Here is a 22,500-nt window from a genome sequence, read left to right as displayed (position 1 = left end):
GTCTCCTTCATCATGGAGAGGAGTATATATCACATGTGATTATAAGGCTGTATGGGGAGTCACACACACACACACACACACACACACCAGCACGCTCAGTCTCCTTCATCATGGAGAGGAGTATATATCACATGTGATTATAAGGCTGTATGGGGAGTCACACACACACACACACACACACACACCAGCACGCTCAGTCTCCTCCATCATGGAGAGGAGTATATATCACATGTGATTATAAGGCTGTATGGGGAGTCACACACACACACACACATACCAGCACGCTCAGTCTCCTTCATCATGGAGAGGAGTATATGTCACATGTGATTATAAGGCTGTATGGGGAGTCACACACACACACACACACATACCAGCACGCTCAGTCTCCTTCATCATGGAGAGGAGTATATATCACATGGGATTATAAGGCAGTATGGGGAGTCACACACACACACACACACACACCAGCACGCTCAGTCTCCTTCATCATGGAGAGGAGTATATATCACATGTGATTATAAGGCTGTATGGGGAGTCACACACACACACACACACACACCAGCACGCTCAGTCTCCTTCATCATGGAGAGGAGTATATATCACATGTGATTATAAGGCTGTATGGGGAGTCACACACACACACACACACACACCAGCACGCTCAGTCTCCTTCATCATGGAGAGGAGTATATATCACATGTGATTATAAGGCAGTATGGGGAGTCACACACACACACACACACCAGCACGCTCAGTCTCCTTCATCATGGAGAGGAGTATATATCACATGTGATTATAAGGCTGTATGGGGAGTCACACACACACACATACCAGCACGCTCAGTCTCCTTCATCATGGAGAGGAGTATATATCACATGTGATTATAAGGCTGTATGGGGAGTCACACACACACACACACACACCAGCACGCTCAGTCTCCGTCATCATGGAGAGGAGTGTATGTCACATGTGATTATAAGGCAGTATGGGGAGTCACACACACACACACACACACACCAGCACGCTCAGTCTCCTTCATCATGGAGAGGAGTGTATGTCACATGTGATTATAAGGCAGTATGGGGAGTCACACACACACACACACACATACCAGCACGCTCAGTCTCCTTCATCATGGAGAGGAGTATATATCACATGTGATTATAAGGCTGTATGGGGAGTCACACACATACACACACACACACACACCAGCACGCTCAGTCTCCTTCATCATGGAGAGGAGTATATATCACATGTGATTATAGGGCAGTATGAGGAGTCACACACACACACACACACCAGCACGCTCAGTCTCCTTCATCATGGAGAGGAGTATATATCACATGTGATTATAAGGCTGTATGGGGAGTCACACACACACACACACACCAGCACGCTCAGTCTCCGTCATCATGGAGAGGAGTGTATATCACATGTGATTATAGGGCAGTATGGGGAGTCGCGCACACACACACACACACACACACCAGCACGCTCAGTCTCCTTCATCATGGAGAGGAGTATATATCACATGTGATTATAAGGCTGTATGGGGAGTCACACACACACACACACACATACCAGCACGCTCAGTCTCCTTCATCATGGAGAGGAATATAAATCACATGTGATTATAAGGCTGTATGGGGAGTCGCGCACCATCTGGACCAGATGCGATCAAACTTCTGGGGACACTTCCTGTTGGTATACAAGGACCGGTAGTGGGGAATGACGCTGTTAATAAGTAGTATCCATCTTTTTAATGGAGGGGGCTCCTGGTCCTTCCAGGTCATCACCACCACTTTTCGGGCGTAGTATAAGACAAACCTAAAGAAAATTTTGTCATAGTGGCCATTGATAACTTCGTTTATGATGCCGAGGAGACACACAGAGGGAGACAGTAAGCGTGGGAATTCAAAGTGTAGATTAAGGAACTCCAGCACTTCGGACCAGAAGACATGGACCCTAGGGCAGGACCAGACACAATGCAGGAAGGATCCGACTTCAGCCTGACAGCGAAAGCAAAGATCATTAGGCATTGCTCCCATGCGGAATAGTCTAGCAGGGGTGAAGTAAACTCGATGGAGGAGTTTAGATTGGATCAGGAAGTCCCTCGCACTCACAACAGATGTGAAGTAGGACAGTTCGACCTCCCTCCAGTCATCATCTGACAGGTCAGGGATATCCTGTCTCCAGCGTTCACAGGCTCTATCAAACGGTCTGGACTTTTGCTCTTGCAGGAGAGCATAGCACTGAGTGCGTGGCTTAGGGAGGTCCGGGGTACTCATCAGAGTCTCTAGTTTGGAGAATTTCACTGTCAGGCTGAAGGAGCCGAATTGGGCTTTGAATGCGTGTCGCAGTTGCGTGTAATGGAAGCTGGCCGTATTGGGTACAGTATGTCTCTCCCTTATCTCGTTAAAGCTGAGTAATTCTGCTTCCGGGGATAAGAGCTGGCCTACAAATTTCACCCCCGCTGCCCCCCACATTGTCCAGCCTGGGAGGGAGAGAAAGTGAGAGAGCCACGGATTGAGCCACAATGGAGTCCTAGGCGAGAGAGGGGGAGAGCTGCTCGGTTCTACCAGGGATTGCGCCCTACGCCAGCACACCGCTACCGTACGTAGGGGAAGTGGGGTATCAGATGGGGACTTATACCTGTACAGCAGGTTTGTAAGGGCCTCGTAGGAACCTACCAGGGCACCAGCCAGTGCAGTAGCTGCATTACCCATGTCTATATCTATCCACCACTGGGCATATACTAGCTGGGAAGCCAGGTAATAAAGATACAGATCCGGGGCAGCCAGTCCACCCCTAGACTTGGGAGCCTGAAGCAGCGCTAGACTGAATCGCGGGGCACTACTCTGCCAGTAGAAGGACCTGAGAATGCCGTCTATGCGTTTAAACAGGCTCTTAGGGAGTAGTATAGGGCAGGCATGGAAAAGGTATAGAAATTTTGGGAGAAAAATCATTTTAAATATGTTAATACGCCCGTATAGGGACAAGGGGAGAGTGGACCAGGCTTTTAGACGCGATTCCGTTGCAGCTATCAGGGGTGCAATGTTTAACTCCGTAAATGCCTGGACCTTGCGTGACACCTGGACTCCCAGATATTTAAAGGCGGACACCACCTGGACTGGGACGGGGAGGGAGTGTACCCCTACATCAGATAAGGGAAAGAGGGCTGATTTGTCCCAGTTAACCCGAAGGCCTGAGAACCCCCCATAGCGTTCTATCAGGGACAGAAGGGATTCCAGAGAGGGGCCCACATCCCCAAGGTATACAAGTGTATCATCAGCATAGAGAGATACCTTCTCAATAATAGTACCTCTAGTAATACCCTTAATGCTATCAGAGTGACGGATCGCCACAGCAAGGGGCTCAATGGCAAGTGCGAAGAGGAGGGGAGATAGTGGGCAGCCCTGCCTAGTGCCCCTGGCCATAGAGAGAGTAGGTGAGATATTAAGATTAGTCCGCACCCTAGCCTTGGGATCGTTATACAGTAGCTTAACCAATGCTGTAAATCGAGGGCCAAAACCCATTCTAGGCAAAAGGGTCCACAAATATGTCCACTCCACAGAATCAAATGCCTTACAATTGTCTAAGGATAATATAAACCCTGGGTCTGGAGACCGCTCTGCCTCTGCAATGTTCAGGTGTAGTCTTTGTATATTTATGTCAGTTCCCCTCCCAGGCATAAAGCCTGTCTGGTCTGGGTGAACCAAGGATAATATTACTTTGTTAAGCCTTGTCGCCAGAATTTTTGCTAGTATTTTAACATCTGAGTTTAGGAGGGAAATTGGGCGGTATGAGTCGGGATGCAGAGGGTCCTTGCCAGGCTTAGGAAGAACTACAATAAGGGCCTCTCGCATGGAGTCAGGAAGGGAACCGCTGTCAAGCGCATCGGAGTACAGGCTAAGGAGAAGGGGGACCAGAGTCTCACAGTTATCCCTATACCATTCACCTCCCAGCCCATCATATCCGGGTGTCTTACCGGGGGGCAACGATTGGATGGCCAGTTCCACCTCCTCCGCCGAGAGCGGAGCATCAAGCTCCGATGACGGAAGAGGCGGACAATCTGGAGCTGTAAAGAGATGAATAGTATTCATGAAATACCATGTTAATGGCCCGGGGTTCTGTGATCAATGCTCCGTTACCATCAATAATAGAGGGAACGGAAGCACAGGGGCGTTCAGCCCGCGAGAGATACGCAAGCAGCTTCCCGTTTTTATCTCCGAATTCAAAGATGGACGCTTCCCTGGCTAGCAGGCGCTTACTGGTGCGCTCCTTCACTACAGCTAGATGGTTCCTCTGCGCCTGAGCCCAAGTCTTTTTATTCCCCGGAGTAGGTTTCTCTAGATAATCCTTTTCTGCAGTCACCAGTACAGCCGTCAGCCCCTCCTCCTGCGCATTTAAAGACTTTCTATGGCCAGCTAAGCCTGACATGAATGCTCCCCGCACCGAGGACTTGTACGAGTCCCAGACTAGAAGAGGATCAGGATGGGTTGAGTGTACGTCCCAGAACTCGCTGTGCGCTGCCCTAACAGTACTCTGGACCGCTGGGAATAGAAGCCAGGCCGGGTGTAGGCGCCATAAGCGCGAGTCGCTGGGGGGGCCTATAAGGAGACTGATGAGCAAGGCGGAGTGGTCTGACGCACTGCGCGGGCAATAGGATACCTGATCAACGTGCGGCAACATATCAGGGGAGACAAAGGCCAGATCAATCCGAGAGAAGCTCTTATGAACAGAGGAATAGAATGAATATTCTCTCTCTTGAGGGTGTTTACTACGCCAAACATCGGCGAGGTCTAGAGAAGTGAGCCACTCATTCAGACGGGCCGAGCCTGTGTCTAGACCACTTGTACGATCCAAGGAGGGATAAGGGACAGCATTGAAGTCACCAATACAGAGTATCGGACTTGGAGGCATAGCAGCCAGCTTACTGGATATTAGATGCAATACTGCTGGATCAAAGGGAGGTGGGACATAAATAGACGCTATAGTAAAGGTAAAGCCCCACAAGGCGCAATGTACAACCACAAAACGGCCAAAGTGATCCGGCGCTACCTGTATGACCTCTATGGGAAGCGCTTTGGATATGAGTATGGATACTCCCCTGGCGTAGACAGAGTAGGAGGAATGGTAACCTCTAGCCACCCAGGCCCGCTTCAGGGAGAGGACCTTCTGACCCGTAAGGTGTGTCTCTTGGATACATACAATATGGGGGGCCTGACGCTTAATGACGTCTAACATCAGGGCCCTCTTGAATTTGGAGTTAAGTCCCCTCACATTCCAGCTCATTACCTTAAGTGAAGACATATTAGCGGAAGGGAAAGGGGTGTGGGGAAGGAGACGTGAGCAACCAAGCATTCATCCTTTCATACCACAGAGACATAGACAGACAGACAACAGTGAGCATAACAAATATAACAGAACTGAACTAACAATCCCAAGAATACAAACCCCCTGTCTAACACCCTAACAGCAGTAGTGTAGACCTATACCCACTAACAGTCAAATAGTAGAACAGTGGTCCCTAACTCAAGACAAACCTACACCATTTGTCCCGGGACCTTCAACCCTTAATGAATAGATGATCAGGAGGTTATTAGGCAGCCATATTTAGAGAGAACCAAGAGGAAATAGGGGAGGGGGGGGGGGGGGGAAGGAGGAAGACGCAAGGAGGTAATGGTAACAGGGGGGGGGAGGGGGGGAGGGAGAAGGAGGGGAGAAGGGAGAGACCGTATATACTCGAGTATAAGCCGACCCGAGTATAAGCCGAGACCCCTAATTATACCACAAAAACATGGGAAAACCTATTGACGCGGGTATAAGCCGAGGGTGTAGTATACAGCCAGCTAGCCCCTGTAGTATACAGCCAGCTATCCCCTGTAGTATACAGCCTGTCCCAAGTAGTATACAATCAGCCTGCCCCCATGTATTATACAGCCTGCCCCAAAAAGTATACAGCCTGCCCCAAGAAGTATACAGCCTGCCCCCATGTATTATACAGCCTGCCCCAAGAAGTATACAGCCTGCCCCAAAAAGTATACAGCCTGCCCTCATATATTATACAGCCTGCCCCCATGTATTATACAGCCTGCCCTCATGTATTATACAGCCTGCCCCCATGTATTATACAGCCTGCCCCAAGAAGTATACAGCCTTCCCCCATGTATTATACAGCCTGCCCCCATGTATTATACAGCCTGCCCCAAGAAGTATACAGCCTGCCCCCATGTATTATACAGCCTGCCCCCATGTATTATACAGCCTGCCCTCATGTATTATACAGCCTGCCCCAAGAAGTATACAGCCTGCCCTCATGTATTATACAGCCTGCCCCCATGTATTATACAGCCTGCCCCAAGAAGTATACAGCCTGCCCCCATGTATTATACAGCCTGCCCCAAAAAGTATACAGCCTGCCCTCATGTATTATACAGCCTGCCCCCATGTATTATACAGCCGGCCCTCATGTATTATACAGCCTGCCCCCATGTATTATACAGCCTGCCCTCATGTATTATACAGCCTGCCCCCATGTATTATACAGCCTGCCCCCATGTATTATACAGCCTGCCCCAATGTATTATACAGCCTGCCCCAAGAAGTATACAGCCTGCCCCCATGTATTATACAGCCTGCCCCAAAAAGTATACAGCCTGCCCCAAGAAGTATACAGCCTGCCCCCATGTATTATACAGCCTGCCCCCATGTATTATACAGCCTGCCCCCATGTATTATACAGCCTGCCCCAAAAAGTATACAGCCTGCCCCAAAAAGTATACAGCCTGCCCTCAGTATGCCTAGCGAATAATAAAAAAATAAACTTAATACTCACCCTCCGACGATACTCACCTTTGATGCTTAGTGGCGGCTCCCGGTCCTCGGCGGCGGCTCCTGGTCCTCGGCGGCGGCGGCTCCTGGTCCTCGGCTGCGGCTTCTCTCTTCTATCTTCACTTGCCGGCAGTCGCGTCCATGCAACCTATTGGCGGGTGCACAGTGCGATGCGGCGGTGTCGCCGCTGATGACGTCATCAGCGGCGACACCGCTACATCATATTGTGCGCCCGCCGGCAGATCGCATAGACGCGACTGCCGGCAAGTGAAGATAGAAGAGAGAAGCCGCAGCCGAGGACCAGGAGCCGCCGCCGAGGACCGGGAGCCCGTGCCGAGGTTCCGAGAGCCGGAGGGTGAGTATTAATTTTTTTTTTATTATTATTGACTTGTGTATAAGCCGAGATGAGGTTTTTCAGCACATTTTTTGTGCTGAAAAACTTGGCTTATACACGAGTATATACGGTATATGTTACTACACTTTGATAAGGAATAAAATCAAGTGATATTTCCATTATCTGTGAGGTGCAGCGGCTCCTGTGTGCAGCAAATTCTCCCTGAATCTGGAGGTGGGGGGTGGGGGGGGGCTATAACTTTGTCTCTGTGGCACCAAGAAACTCACTTCTTTTTCCCATGAAAGATGAGAATTTTCTCATTCATATGAATCTAAATTCTTGTGTTTCTAAGTGTCAGGAAACCGGAGATATTAACTGTTAAAGTGCCGCCGGGAGTCATTTTTATATATAAAAATCGCATCTGAAATTCTCACTTTAAACTTAATTATCTCCTCCTAGAAACACATTTTTAGAAACCCTTCCCCTGCAGCCACTAAACTTGACTCATCTCATGTGAAAAGTTAGATTTGCCTGACTCTGGAAATTATTATTTTTTCATAGGTAAATGGTAGAGAGAATTTTGGAAAGGACATTGTAGACCCTGAGGGGTCTGCTATTAGTTTAGTGGGGTAAAACCTGGTGACTTGGTTCTCGTTAACTGCTGCCCCCACCAAGCGTGAATACAACCCCCGAGCGATGCCGGATCTGTACTCCTGCTCTGTAACAATGCAGGATTGTCTCTGTTATTGACAAGTGAGATTTACCCTTTCTCCTGTCCCAGGTCTGTGCTACAATACTCTGACTGTGTCTAATAATAACCGGGGGGGCACAACACAGGGAGAAGGGTGACCCCTGGCTGACAGTAAGTCATGGGCTACACTGAGATCTATGTAACGCTGTGACCGTAGCCCATGAGATGACACATCTGTGCCCTGTGGCTCCAGCTCTATAGGTCAGCTTCTTCCAGGCAAAATCTCCTCCAACTTCTTAGTACTTAGTAAGCGCAAACTTAGTACTTTTCATAATTATGCCCCACTGTAGCCAATATAGTAATAGTGCCCACACAGTAGCTAGTATATAGTAGCCAGGTCTCCACAGTAGCCAATATACTCACAGCAGCCATTCGTATCCCATATACCTATAGTAAGAGGGCCTGCATGGCAGCCAATAAAGTAATGATGCTTCCAAGTAGCCAGTACAGGCAGTCCCCGGGTTACATACAAGATAGGGTCTGTAGGTCTGTTCTTAAGTTGAATTTGTATGTAAGTCGGAACTGTATATTTTATCATTGTAATCCCAGCCAGAACTTTTTTGGTCTCTGCTGGGCGTGGCACACGGTTTAGCGGTCAGCTGGACGTGGCACACGGTACATGGGTCGGCTGGGCGTGGCACGCGGTACATGGGTCGGCTGGGCGTGGCACACAGTACATGGGTCGGCTGGGCGTGGCACACGGTACAGGGGTCGACTGGGCGTGGTACACGGTACATGTGTCGGCTGGGCGTGGCACATGGTACAGGGGTCGGCTGGGCGTGGCACATGGTACAGGGGTCGGCTGGGCGTGGCACACAGTACAGGGGTCGGCTGGGCGTGGCACACAGTAGAGGGGTCTCTGCTGATTGTACAGACCCCCAGAGTGGAGGATACATCAGATCTCAGATACATGACGTCCATTTATATTTTCTCCTTTTTCTCGCTCAGTTCGCCCAAAGGTGAAGGTATCCGGTCAGGAGAGCGATGATGGGATCCTGACGCTTCACTGTCTGGCGTACGGATTTCACCCTAAAAAAGTGGATGTGAAGTGGATGAAGAACGGGGTGGACGATGTTCCCATATATGAGACCACACACACCCTCCCCAATCCTGACGGCACCTATCAGATCAGGGTCAGCGTGGACGTCCTCCCCAAAGAGGGCGACACTTACTCCTGTTATGTGGATCACCACAGCCTGAGCGAACCGCTGAACATCGTGTGGGGTGAGTTGTATCCGCACTGCAGGGATGACAGGAGGAAGACTATGGAGGAGGTCAGGACTGGGGACCTGTAATGTGACAGCTCATTGTCTGACTATAAACTCATTCCTAATGCTTATCTGTTAATGCTCTATAATGTCCTGTTTTATCTGTACATGTCCCTTGTGATCTGTACAGCGCTGCAGAATATGATGGTGCTATTATTATTGTATGGTCTATGGGCTGGTCAGCATCATCACTGGTCCTTTAGCCTCCTAATCACAATAATCCTTTATTTATATAGCGCACACAGATACCACAGCGCTGCACAGAGGTTGTCACATCAGTCCCTGTCCCCAATTGGGCTCACAATCTAATCACCTACCAGTATGTATGGAGTGTGGGAGGAAACCGGAGGACCTGGAGGAAACCCACACAAGCACGGAGAGAACATACAAACTCTCTGCAGATGTTGACCTGGATGGGGCAGCGGTCATAGTGTCGCACATTAGATCAGTGCAGGACTAGACCCGTCTCCTGCTGCAGCACATTAATAATGCTGGATGATATATCTGGTGCAGTATAAGGGCTCATTCACATTGGTGCTGGTGCAGTATAGGGCCTCCTTCACATTGTTGCTGGTGCAGTATAAGGCCTCCCTCACATTGGTGCTGGTGCAGTATAAGGCCTCCTTCACATTGGTGCTGGTGCAGTATAAGGCCTCCTTCACATTGGTGCTGGTGCAGTATAAGGGCTCATTCACATTGGTGCTGGTGCAGTATAAGGGCTCATTCACATTGGTGCTGGTGCAGTATAAGGGCTCCCTCACATTGGTGCTGGTGCAGTATAAGGGCTCCCTCACATTGGTGCTGGTGCAGTATAAGGGCTCCCTCACATTGGTGCTGGTGCAGTATAAGGGCTCCCTCACATTGGTGCTGGTGCTCGGCTTCAGTTCCTTCACATTGGTGCTGGTGCAGTATAAGGCCTCCTTCACATTGGTGCTGGTGCAGTATAAGGGCTCCCTCACATTGGTGCTGGTGCAGTATAAGGGCTCCCTCACATTGGTGCTGGTGCAGTATAAGGCCTCCTTCACATTGGTGCTGGTGCAGTATAAGGGCTCATTCACATTGGTGCTGGTGCAGTATAAGGGCTCATTCACATTGGTGCTGGTGCAGTATAAGGGCTCCTTTACATTGGTGCTGGTGCAGTATAAGGGCTCATTCACATTGGTGCTGGTGCAGTATAAGGGCTCCTTCACATTGGTGCTGGTGCAGTATAAGGCCTCCTTCACATTGGTGCTGGTGCAGTATAAGGGCTCATTCACATTGGTGCTGGTGCAGTATAAGGGCTCCCTCACATTGGTGCTGGTGCAGTATAAGGCCTCCTTCACATTGGTGCTGGTGCAGTATAAGGGCTCATTCACATTGGTGCTGGTGCAGTATAAGGGCTCCTTCACATTGGTGCTGGTGCAGTATAAGGGCTCCCTCACATTGGTGCTGGTGCAGTATAAGGCCTCCTTCACATTGGTGCCGGTGCAGTATAAGGGCTCATTCACATTGGTGCTGGTGCAGTATAAGGCCTCCCTCACATTGGTGCTGGTGCAGTATAAGGGCTCCCTCACATTGGTGCTGGTGCAGTATAAGGGCTCATTCACATTGGTGCTGGTGCAGTATAAGGGCTCCTTCACATTGGTGCCGGTGCAGTATAAGGCCTCCCTCACATTGGTGCTGGTGCAGTATAAGGGCTCCCTCACATTGGTGCTGGTGCAGTATAAGGGCTCCCTCACATTGGTGCTGGTGCAGTATAAGGGCTCATTCACATTGGTGCTGGTGCAGTATAAGGGCTCCCTCACATTGGTGCTGGTGCAGTATAAGGCCTCCTTCACATTGGTGCCGGTGCAGTATAAGGGCTCATTCACATTGGTGCTGGTGCAGTATAAGGGCTCATTCACATTGGTGCTGGTGCAGTATAAGGCCTCCCTCACATTGGTGCTGGTGCAGTATAAGGCCTCCTTCACATTGGTGCTGGTGCAGTATAAGGGCTCATTCACATTGGTGCTGGTGCAGTATAAGGCCTCCTTCACATTGGTGCTGGTGCAGTATAAGGGCTCATTCACATTGGTGCTGGTGCAGTATAAGGCCTCCTTCACATTGGTGCTGGTGCAGTATAAGGCCTCCTTCACATTGGTGCTGGTGCAGTATAAGGGCTCATTCACATTGGTGCTGGTGCAGTATAAGGCCTCCTTCACATTGGTGCTGGTGCAGTATAAGGGCTCATTCACATTGGTGCTGGTGCAGTATAAGGGCTCATTCACATTGGTGCTGGTGCAGTATAAGGGCTCCCTCACATTGGTGCTGGTGCAGTATAAGGCCTCCTTCACATTGGTGCTGGTGCAGTATAAGGCCTCCCTCACATTGGTGCTGGTGCAGTATAAGGGCTCCCTCACATTGGTGCTGGTGCAGTATAAGGGCTCATTCACATTGGTGCTGGTGCAGTATAAGGCCTCCCTCACATTGGTGCTGGTGCAGTATAAGGCCTCCTTCACATTGGTGCCGGTGCAGTATAAGGCCTCCCTCACATTGGTGCTGGTGCAGTATAAGGGCTCATTCACATTGGTGCTGGTGCAGTATAAGGCCTCCTTCACATTGGTGCTGGTGCAGTATAAGGGCTCATTCACATTGGTGCTGGTGCAGTATAAGGGCTCCCTCACATTGGTGCTGGTGCTCGGCTTCAGTTCCTTCACATTGGTGCTGGTGCAGTATAAGGGCTCCTTCACATTGGTGCTGGTGCAGTATAAGGGCTCCCTCACATTGGTGCTGGTGCAGTATAAGGCCTCCTTCACATTGGTGCTGGTGCAGTATAAGGGCTCATTCACATTGGTGCTGGTGCAGTATAAGGCCTCCTTCACATTGGTGCTGGTGCAGTATAAGGGCTCATTCACATTGGTGCTGGTGCAGTATAAGGGCTCATTCACATTGGTGCTGGTGCAGTATAAGGCCTCCTTCACATTGGTGCTGGTGCAGTATAAGGCCTCCCTCACATTGGTGCTGGTGCAGTATAAGGGCCCATTCACATTGGTGCTGGTGCAGTATAAGGCCTCCCTCACATTGGTGCTGGTGCAGTATAAGGGCTCATTCACATTGGTGCTGGTGCAGTATAAGGGCTCCCTCACATTGGTGCTGGTGCAGTATAAGGGCTCCCTCACATTGGTGCTGGTGCAGTATAAGGCCTCCTTCACATTGGTGCTGGTGCAGTATAAGGGCTCATTCACATTGGTGCTGGTGCAGTATAAGGCCTCCTTCACATTGGTGCTGGTGCAGTATAAGGGCTCATTCACATTGGTGCTGGTGCAGTATAAGGCCTCCTTCACATTGGTGCTGGTGCAGTATAAGGGCTCATTCACATTGGTGCTGGTGCAGTATAAGGGCTCATTCACATTGGTGCTGGTGCAGTATAAGGGCTCCCTCACATTGGTGCTGGTGCAGTATAAGGGCTCCCTCACATTGGTGCTGGTGCAGTATAAGGCCTCCCTCACATTGGTGCTGGTGCTCGGCTTCAGTTCCTTCACATTGGTGCTGGTGCAGTATAAGGGCTCCCTCACATTGGTGCTGGTGCAGTATAAGGCCTCCTTCACATTGGTGCTGGTGCAGTATAAGGGCTCCTTCACATTGGTGCTGGTGCAGTATAAGGGCTCCTTCACATTGGTGCTGGTGCAGTATAAGGCCTCCTTTACATTGGTGCTGGTGCAGTATAAGGGCTCCCTCACATTGGTGCTGGTGCAGTATAAGGGCTCATTCACATTGGTGCTGGTGCAGTATAAGGCCTCCTTTACATTGGTGCTGGTGCAGTATAAGGGCTCATTCACATTGGTGCTGGTGCAGTATAAGGGCTCATTCACATTGGTGCTGGTGCAGTATAAGGCCTCCTTCACATTGGTGCTGGTGCAGTATAAGGGCTCATTCACATTGGTGCTGGTGCAGTATAAGGGCTCATTCACATTGGTGCTGGTGCAGTATAAGGGCTCATTCACATTGGTGCTGGTGCAGTATAAGGGCTCATTCACATTGGTGCTGGTGCAGTATAAGGGCTCATTCACATTGGTGCTGGTGCAGTATAAGGGCTCATTCACATTGGTGCTGGTGCAGTATAAGGGCTCCCTCACATTGGTGCTGGTGCAGTATAAGGGCTCCTTTACATTGGTGCTGGTGCAGTATAAGGGCTCATTCACATTGGTGCTGGTGCAGTATAAGGGCTCATTCACATTGGTGCTGGTGCAGTATAAGGGCTCCCTCACATTGGTGCTGGTGCAGTATAAGGGCTCCTTTACATTGGTGCTGGTGCAGTATAAGGGCTCATTCACATTGGTGCTGGTGCAGTATAAGGGCTCATTCACATTGGTGCTGGTGCAGTATAAGGGCTCATTCACATTGGTGCTGGTGCAGTATAAGGGCTCATTCACATTGGTGCTGGTGCAGTATAAGGGCTCCCTCACATTGGTGCTGGTGCAGTATAAGGGCTCCTTTACATTGGTGCTGGTGCAGTATAAGGGCTCATTCACATTGGTGCTGGTGCAGTATAAGGGCTCATTCACATTGGTGCTGGTGCAGTATAAAGGCTCATTCACATTGGTGCTGGTGCAGTATAAGGGCTCATTCACATTGGTGCTGGTGCAGTATAAGGGCTCATTCACATTGGTGCTGGTGCAGTATAAGGGCTCCCTCACATTGGTGCTGGTGCAGTATAAGGCCTCCTTTACATTGGTGCTGGTGCAGTATAAGGGCTCATTCACATTGGTGCTGGTGCAGTATAAGGGCTCATTCACATTGGTGCTGGTGCAGTATAAGGGCTCATTCACATTGGTGCTGGTGCAGTATAAGGGCTCCTTTACATTGGTGCTGGTGCAGTATAAGGGCTCATTCACATTGGTGCTGGTGCAGTATAAGGGCTCCCTCACATTGGTGCTGGTGCAGTATAAGGGCTCATTCACATTGGTGCTGGTGCAGTATAAGGGCTCCTTTACATTGGTGCTGGTGCAGTATAAGGGCTCATTCACATTGGTGCTGGTGCAGTATAAGGGCTCCCTCACATTGGTGCTGGTGCTCGGCTTCAGTTCCTTCACATTGGTGCTGGTGCAGTATAAGGGCTCCTTCACATTGGTGCTGGTGCTCGGCTTCAGTTCCTTCACATTGGTGCTGGTGCTCGGCTTCAGTTCCTTCACATTGGTGCTGGTGTTCGGCTTCAGTTCCTTCACATTAGCGCCGGTTGCACTTCAGTTGCGCGTCCGTCACGTTGTGTTGGTTTTCCTCCGTTTTGTCTTCTTGTCCGCAAAAAAAAAAATAAAAAAGTGAAGGTGTAACATTGATTTACAGGAAACCTACCATGTGATGTGATGCAGTATGAAGCAAACATACCCTGAGACTGCTGTAGCGACACTGATGCAGAAACATATCTTGTTTAATCCCTGAGCTGAGTGGTTTTGCTGAAAAAACAATGATAACATTCAGGACCTTGGGAAAGCTGGGTCAGGCTGAGTGCCTAGATAAACACATTAGACACGGAGCTTGTAATTACAAACGGAGGTTAGTCAAGACATGACTAATCAATCTGAGCTGGATCCCTCATACACAGCAGCTGGGGGATGGGCAATTGATAATTCTGCCTTCAGGCACAACCCAGAGATTACATCATCCTCTCCTGCAGAGAAAAACTCCCCTGCTAGGAGAAGCGTGGAACAAAGCGCTGGAGCAGCCATAGAAGCCACCGAGCTTCATCATCATAATGTTATATCTGTTTTATCAGCAAAACCTCAGCTCATGGAGTAACCAAGTATCCTGCATCAGAGCAGCTGCAGCATCTCAGTGTATGTTTGCTTCATACTGCATCACATCACATGGTAGGTTTCCTTTAAAAAATATCACATCTGGTTTTTCATCCTCATCATTGAAAAAAACCTGGATGTTTCATCCCCTTTTTTTTTCCGGACCCATAGACTTCTTTTACCTTCCGTGATGCGCATCCGTAAAAAAAACACACACACCACTGCTACACTCACATGTACGTATATACAAACACACACACCACCGCTACACTCACATGTATGTATATACACACACACACACCACAGCTACACTCACATGTACGTGTACATATATACACACACACCACCGCTACACTCACATGTACGTATATACACACACACACCACCGCTACACTCACATGTACGTATATATATACACACACACACCACCGCTACACTCACATGTACGTATATACAAACACACACACACACCACCGCTACACTCACATGTACGTATATACACACACACACACCACCGCTACACTCACATGTACGTATATATATATACACACACACCACCGCTACACTCACATGTACGTATATACACACACACACACACACCACCGCTACACTCACATGTACGTATATATTGTGAGACACTGAAGGGGTTAACTGTGGATGGGCGGTATGTTTCCCCAAGGTTTTGCTTCTATGCAAGGCCTTAGTGCTGAGGTGGGTTTGTCCAGCACCTTGGACACAGGTGATGGGAACAGCCTAATTAGCCTGGATAAAATGACTCAGCAGAGTTGAGTGGGTTGTCTCTCTGTGGAAGGAGGCTGAGAGGACACAGCTCTGACCTGTGTGTCTGGAGCAGCCACGTGATCTTTTGTTTAGTGTGAGCTAGTGGACTAATTGTATAGTTAGCACCCTGACGGGTAGGTTTTCTTTTGTTTATTCAAATACCTGAATGTAAAGGCTGGTTTTATTTTGCTGCAATAAACGCAGGCGAGACCTGTTTTGGACTGTACCCTGGTGTCCCTGTCTTGAACTGCATCCTAGCACCCCGCTACCACGGTCTCTACTGGGCCAAATCCCCACATATGGTGCTTCGGATTGCGGGCAGTTCAAAAGACATACACCTGGAAGGCTTGATACATCCTGCAACAGTGCATGGCCTGGCTGAAAGCATCAGGCAAATTGCAGGATACAGCCAAGATGGAGGACTTTATTAAATACCTGCAAGAGGAGGCCAGAGCTAATCGGCAGCAGCAGCAGGAGGAGGCCAGAGCTAATCGGCAGCAGCAGCAAGCCATGCTCCAGCAGCAGGAGGAGAGGTCCCGCCAGCAGCAAGCCATGCTCCAGCAGCAGGAGGAGAGGTCCCGCCAGCAGCAAGCCATGCTCCAGCAGCAGGAGGAGAGGTCCCGCCAGCAGCAGGAGGAGGCCAGAGCTAATCGGCAGCAGCAGCAGGAAGAGTCCCAGGCTAATCGACAGCTGCAGCAGCAGGAAGAGTCCCAGGCTAATCGGCAGCTGCAGCAAGCCATGCTCCAGCAGCAGGAGGAGAGGTCCCGTCAGCAGCAAGCCATGTTCCAGCTGCAGGAGGAGAGGTCCCGCCAGCAGCAGGAAGAATCCCGAGCCATGTTCCAGCTGATGATGGAGAAGTTTTCTGGCATTATGGCAGCACCGCAAGCGTCGGCTACTGAGGGGTCCCATACTGGTCTGCAAGGGTACCCGGTTGTCCAGCATTCCGCACGGGCAGCAGTACAAAAGGCCTTACAAAAAATGGCGACGACCGACGACGTGGAGGCGTATCTCGCTGTGTTCGAGCGAGTAGCTGAGCGAGAGGAGTTACCGGCTGAGCAGTGGGCAGATGTCCTGGCACCGTTCCTGACCGGCGAGTCGCAGAAGGCTTACTACGACCTGAGTGAAACGGAGGCCCGTAAGTACCCCCAGCTAAAGGCGGAGATTCTGGCTCGTCTTGGGGTCACCGTTCAAGTTCGCTCCAGCCGGGTCCACCAGTGGGCTTACTCAGAAAAATTACCCCCACGCTCCCAAATGCATGACCTCATCCATCTGGTCCGGAAGTGGCTACAACCAGAGGACTGCACCCCAGCACAGATGGTAGAGAGAGTGGTCCTCGACAAGTTCACCCGTTCTCTGCCCTCTCGGCTCCAGCGGTGGGTTGGACAGGCCGGTCCCACAAAAGCTGAGGAGCTTGTGTCCCTTGTAGAGAGGTATCGGGCTACGGAGGACCTTCTACTTACCTCTCCTACACGAAGCAGTGCCAGTGACAGGGTCACCAAACCAGCTGGTAAGACTGCTACTGCGGAAAAGGGGAGACATGTCAGGTTGGGAGGGGGTTCATTGGGGGCGTGGATACCCCGAAACCCAGTGAGGCTCGTGACAGAGGTCATGGCCGTATCCAGTGCTGGCGGTGCCATGAAATGGGCCATATTGCTGCCAACTGTCCACTGTCAGTGGAGCCAATGGACTGCAACCAGACCCGGCGAGTGTCACTGTTTGCCCGGCCAGTTCTGGCGGCAGAGTCAGTAACGGATGCAGAACCCCAAGTATGCATGGTCACAATCGGTGGTCACACAGTGGAAGCCTTGCTAGACTCAGGGAGTCTGGTCACCCTGGTGCGGGGAACTTTGGTTGATCCTGGACTATACAGTGGGCGGAGAGTGGGAGTGTTGTGTATACATGGGGACACTCGCGAATATCCCACTGCTGTCATCAACCTACATACTCCTTGTGGTACTGTTACCCATGAAGTGGGGGTGGTGGGGACCCTTTTTCATGAGGCTATTATCGGCAGAGACTTACCGGTGTTTTGGGACCTCTGGAGACGAAGACCCACCTCAGGTGCTGTTGCAGATAATGGACGTCAGGTATGTCCGGCCTTGGCCCCTGAACCCTTTGAGGCCGATGTACACACACCAGCAGTAGGGGTGACCCCATGTGATGAATTCTCTCCCCTAGAGGTCCTAGCTGGTGAGGTCGAGGGCCACGAGGAGGTGGCCGACATGCTGGACCTTGAGATTTCCCGTGACAATTTTGGGGCTGCACAGCTACAGGACCCTACCTTGGTTAAAGCACGGGAGAATGTCAAGGTGATAAATGGGGTACTCCAAATACCAGGGGCTGATAAAATATACCCCCGAATGGTGATTATTGGGGAACTGTTGTACAGGGTCGACCAGATACGGGGTGAGGAGGTTGAGCAACTGGTAGTACCCCAATCTCACCGTAGGCTGGTGCTAGAGTTGGCACACAAACATGTGCTGGGAGGGCACTTAGGTGCTGAGAAGACCCGAGAGAGGATCCTGCAGCGATTTTTCTGGCCCGGGGTATGGGAGGAGGTAAACCGGTATTGTAGCTCCTGCCCTGAGTGTCAACTTACTGCCCCGGTCTCCCACTTCAGGAGTCCTTTGGTCCCGCTACCGATCATAGAAGTGCCCTTTGAACGGATTGCAATGGATCTGGTTGGCCCCATAGTCAAATCCTCCAGGGGGCACCAATACATCCTAGTTATTCTGGACTACGCTACGCGGTATCCCGAGGCGATTCCATTAAGGAACACCTCCTCCAAAAATATTGCTAGGGAGCTGTTCCAGGTGTTCTCACGCACAGGCCTCCCCAAGGAAATCTTGACTGACCAGGGTACCCCATTCATGTCTAGGGTAATGAAGGAGATGTGCAAGTTACTACAGGTAAAACAGCTCCGCACCTCTGTGTATCATCCTCAGACAGATGGCCTGGTCGAGAGGTTTAACAAGACCTTGAAGGGGATGCTAAAGAGGGTGGTCAGCAAAGATGGGAAGGACTGGGATTGTTTGTTGCCCTATTTGATGTTTGCCATACGGGAAGTTCCCCAGTCCTCCACGGGTTTCTCACCCTTTGAGCTGTTATATGGCCGTTCCCCACGTGGGCTTTTGGATATAGCCAAGGAGACCTGGGAACAGGAGAGGACCCCCCACCGTAGTGTGATAGAACACGTCTCCCTTATGCAGGACCGCATAGCGGCGGTAATGCCCCTTGTAAAGGAGCACATGACAAGGGCACAAGAGGCCCAGTCTAGGGTCTACAATAGGTCAGCCAGACTCAGGACCTTTAACCCAGGCGACAGAGTGCTAGTTCTGGTGCCCACCGTGGAGAGCAAGTTCTTGGCCAAATGGCAAGGACCATATGAGGTCATGGAGAGAGTGGGGAAGGTAACCTACAGGGTATCTCAGCCGGGGAGGAGGAAACCCGAACAGATATACCACGTGAACCTCCTAAAGCCATGGAGGGAAAGAGAGTCCCTGATGGCCATGGGAGTAGAGAAGGCATCTGTCTCCAAGAAGGGGACACCGGAGGTAGGTGTACCCGATGCCAAGGTGCCTGAAGTACGGATCTCGGAGTCCCTCTCCAGGGCCCAGATTCAGGAAGCGAAGGAGTTTGTGCTCCGAAATATGGATGTGTTCTCTAAGTTACCGGGACGTACTTCAGTCATCAAGCATGACATCATAACCGAACCCCACATCCGGGTACACCAAAAACCTTACCGGGTCCCTGAAGCGCGCCGGCTTGCCATATCCGAAGAAGTCAGGCAGATGTTAGACCTGGGGGTTATCGAGGAGTCTAAAAGTGACTGGTCGAGTCCTATTGTGTTGATTCCCAAACCTGATGGTTCCCTACGGTTCTGCAATGATTTTAGGAAGTTGAACGAGGTGTCCAAATTTGATTCCTATCCCATGCCCAGGGTTGACGAGTTGATAGAACGACTTGGACAGGCTAGGTTCTTCTCCACCCTTGACCTGACGAAAGGGTATTGGCAGGTACCCCTGACTGACAGGGCTAAAGAGAAGACCGCTTTTGTTACCCCTGATGGGCTTTTTCAGTACGTGGTACTCCCCTTTGGGCTACATGGGGCTCCCGCCACATTCCAGAGGTTAATGGATCTCGTGCTAAAACCTCACCGGAGATATGCCTCGGCATACTTAGATGACATTATAGTCTATAGTAACGACTGGGAGAGTCACCTAGCCAAAGTACAAGCAGTGGTAGACTCCCTGAGGGCGGCAGGGCTGACAGCGAACCCCCAAAAATGTGCACTGGGTCTGGAAGAGGCCCGTTACCTGGGGTACCGTATTGGGCGAGGGGTCATCAAACCCCAAGTAAATAAAGTAGAGGCGATCCAGCAGTGGCCACGACCTTTGAGCAAGAAGCAAGTGAGGGCTTTCCTAGGCATAGTGGGCTATTATCGCCGATTTATCCCCGATTTTGCTACCATAGCGGCACCCCTGACTGACCTGACCAAGGGTAGCAGGGCGGTGATGGTAAAGTGGAGTGAAGAGGCTGAGGGGGCGTTTCAGCGACTTAAGACGGTTTTGTGTGAGGGACCGATACTGATCACCCCTAACTTCACCAAGACCTTTATTGTGCAGACTGACGCTTCTGACGTGGGCTTGGGGGCTGTCCTGTCCCAAGTAGTGGAGGGTGAGGAACATCCTGTAACATTCCTGAGCCGCAAGCTCACACCTCCTGAGAAGAACTATAGTATAGTTGAGAGGGAGTGCTTGGCGATCAAATGGGCTCTGGAATCCCTGAGGTATTATTTGGTAGGGCGGCAGTTTACACTAGTGACCGATCACTCTCCCCTCACCTGGATGAGTCAGGCCAAGGAGAGGAACGCCAGGGTCACAAGGTGGTTCCTAATGTTACAAAATTTTAAATTCACGGTAGAACATCGAGCAGGAAAGCTGCATGGGAATGCCGATGCCCTATCCCGTACCCACTGTCTGATGGCCAAAAGTGTTCGTCCCCACAGGGTCAAACAGAGGGGGAGGGTATGTGAGACACTGAAGGGGTTAACTGTGGATGGGCGGTATGTTTCCCCTAGGTTTTGCTTCTATGCAAGGCCTTAGTGCTGAGGTGGGTTTGTCCAGCACCTTGGACACAGGTGATGGGAGCAGCCTAATTAGCCTGGATAAAAGGACTCAGCAGAGTTGAGTGGGTTGTCTCTCTGTGGAAGGAGGCTGAGAGGACACAGCTCTGACCTGTGGGTCTGGAGCAGCCACGTGATCTTTTGTTTAGTGTGAGCTAGTGGACTATTGTGTATAGTTAGCACCCTGACGGGTAGGTTTTCTTTTGTTTATTCAAATACCTGAATGTAAAGGCTGGTTTTATTTTGCTGCAATAAACGCAGACGAGACCTGTTTTGGACTGTACCCTGGTGTCCCTGTCTTGAACTGCATCCCAGCACCCCGCTACCACGGTCTCTACTGGGCCAAATCCCCACAATATATATACACACACCACCGCTACACTCACATGTACGTATATATATACACACACACCACCGCTACACTCACATGTACGTATATATATACACACACACACCACCGCTACACTCACATGTACGTATATATATATACACACACACACCACCGCTACACTCACATGTACGTATATATACACACACACCACCGCTACACTCACATGTACGTATATATATATATACACACACCACCGCTACACTCACATGTACGTATATATATATATACACACACCACCGCTACACTCACATGTACGTATACATATATACACACACACCACCGCTACACTCACATGTACGTATACATATATACACACACACCACCGCTACACTCACATGTACGTATATATATATATACACACACACCACCGCTACACTCACATGTACGTATATATATATACACACAGCACTGCTACACTCACATGTACGTATATATATACACACACACCACCGCTACACTCACATGTACGTATATATATATACACACACCACCGCTACACTCACATGTACGTATATATATATACACACACACCACCGCTACACTCACATGTACGTATATACAAACACACACACCACCGCTACACTCACATGTACGTATATATATATATACACACACCACCGCTACACTCACATGTACGTATATATACACACAGCACTGCTACACTCACATGTACGTATATATATACACACACACCACCGCTACACTCACATGTACGTATATACACACACACCACCGCTACACTCACATGTACGTATATATATACACACACACCACCGCTACACTCACATGTACGTATATACACACACACCACCGCTACACTCACATGTACGTATATATATACACACACACACACACACACACACCACCACTACACTCACATGTACGTATATATATACACACACACCACCGCTACACTCACATGTACGTATATACAAACACACACACCACCGCTACACTCACATGTACGTATATATATACACACACAAACCACCGCTACACTCACATGTACGTATATATATACACACACACACCACCGCTACACTCACATGTACGTATATATATACACACACACACCACCGCTACACTCACATGTACGTATATATACACACACACCACCGCTACACTCACATGTACGTATATATATATATACACACACCACCGCTACACTCACATGTACGTATATATATATATACACACACCACCGCTACACTCACATGTACGTATACATATATACACACACACCACCGCTACACTCACATGTACGTAT

General features: G+C 50.1%; 1 protein-coding gene across 1 annotated transcript in view; it reads left to right on the top strand.

Annotated features, from left to right (window-relative positions):
- The window catches only part of LOC140077466 (BOLA class I histocompatibility antigen, alpha chain BL3-7-like), a gene marked incomplete at its 5' end in the record, with an annotated part of 66,663 nt that overhangs the window by 28,460 nt on the left and 15,703 nt on the right, over nt 1-22,500 (top strand). The window contains one exon of the mRNA XM_072124690.1: nt 8,868-9,143. Within this exon, the coding sequence (XP_071980791.1) occupies nt 8,868-9,143 (276 nt within the window). The remainder of the gene's footprint in view (nt 1-8,867; nt 9,144-22,500) is intronic.

Source organism: Engystomops pustulosus, chromosome 9, assembly GCF_040894005.1.
Source record: "Engystomops pustulosus chromosome 9, aEngPut4.maternal, whole genome shotgun sequence".
In the NCBI taxonomy this organism is placed as follows: domain Eukaryota; kingdom Metazoa; phylum Chordata; class Amphibia; order Anura; family Leptodactylidae; genus Engystomops; species Engystomops pustulosus.
Note: the sequence above shows the minus strand (reverse complement) of the source record. Positions and strands in the feature narration are given on the sequence as shown.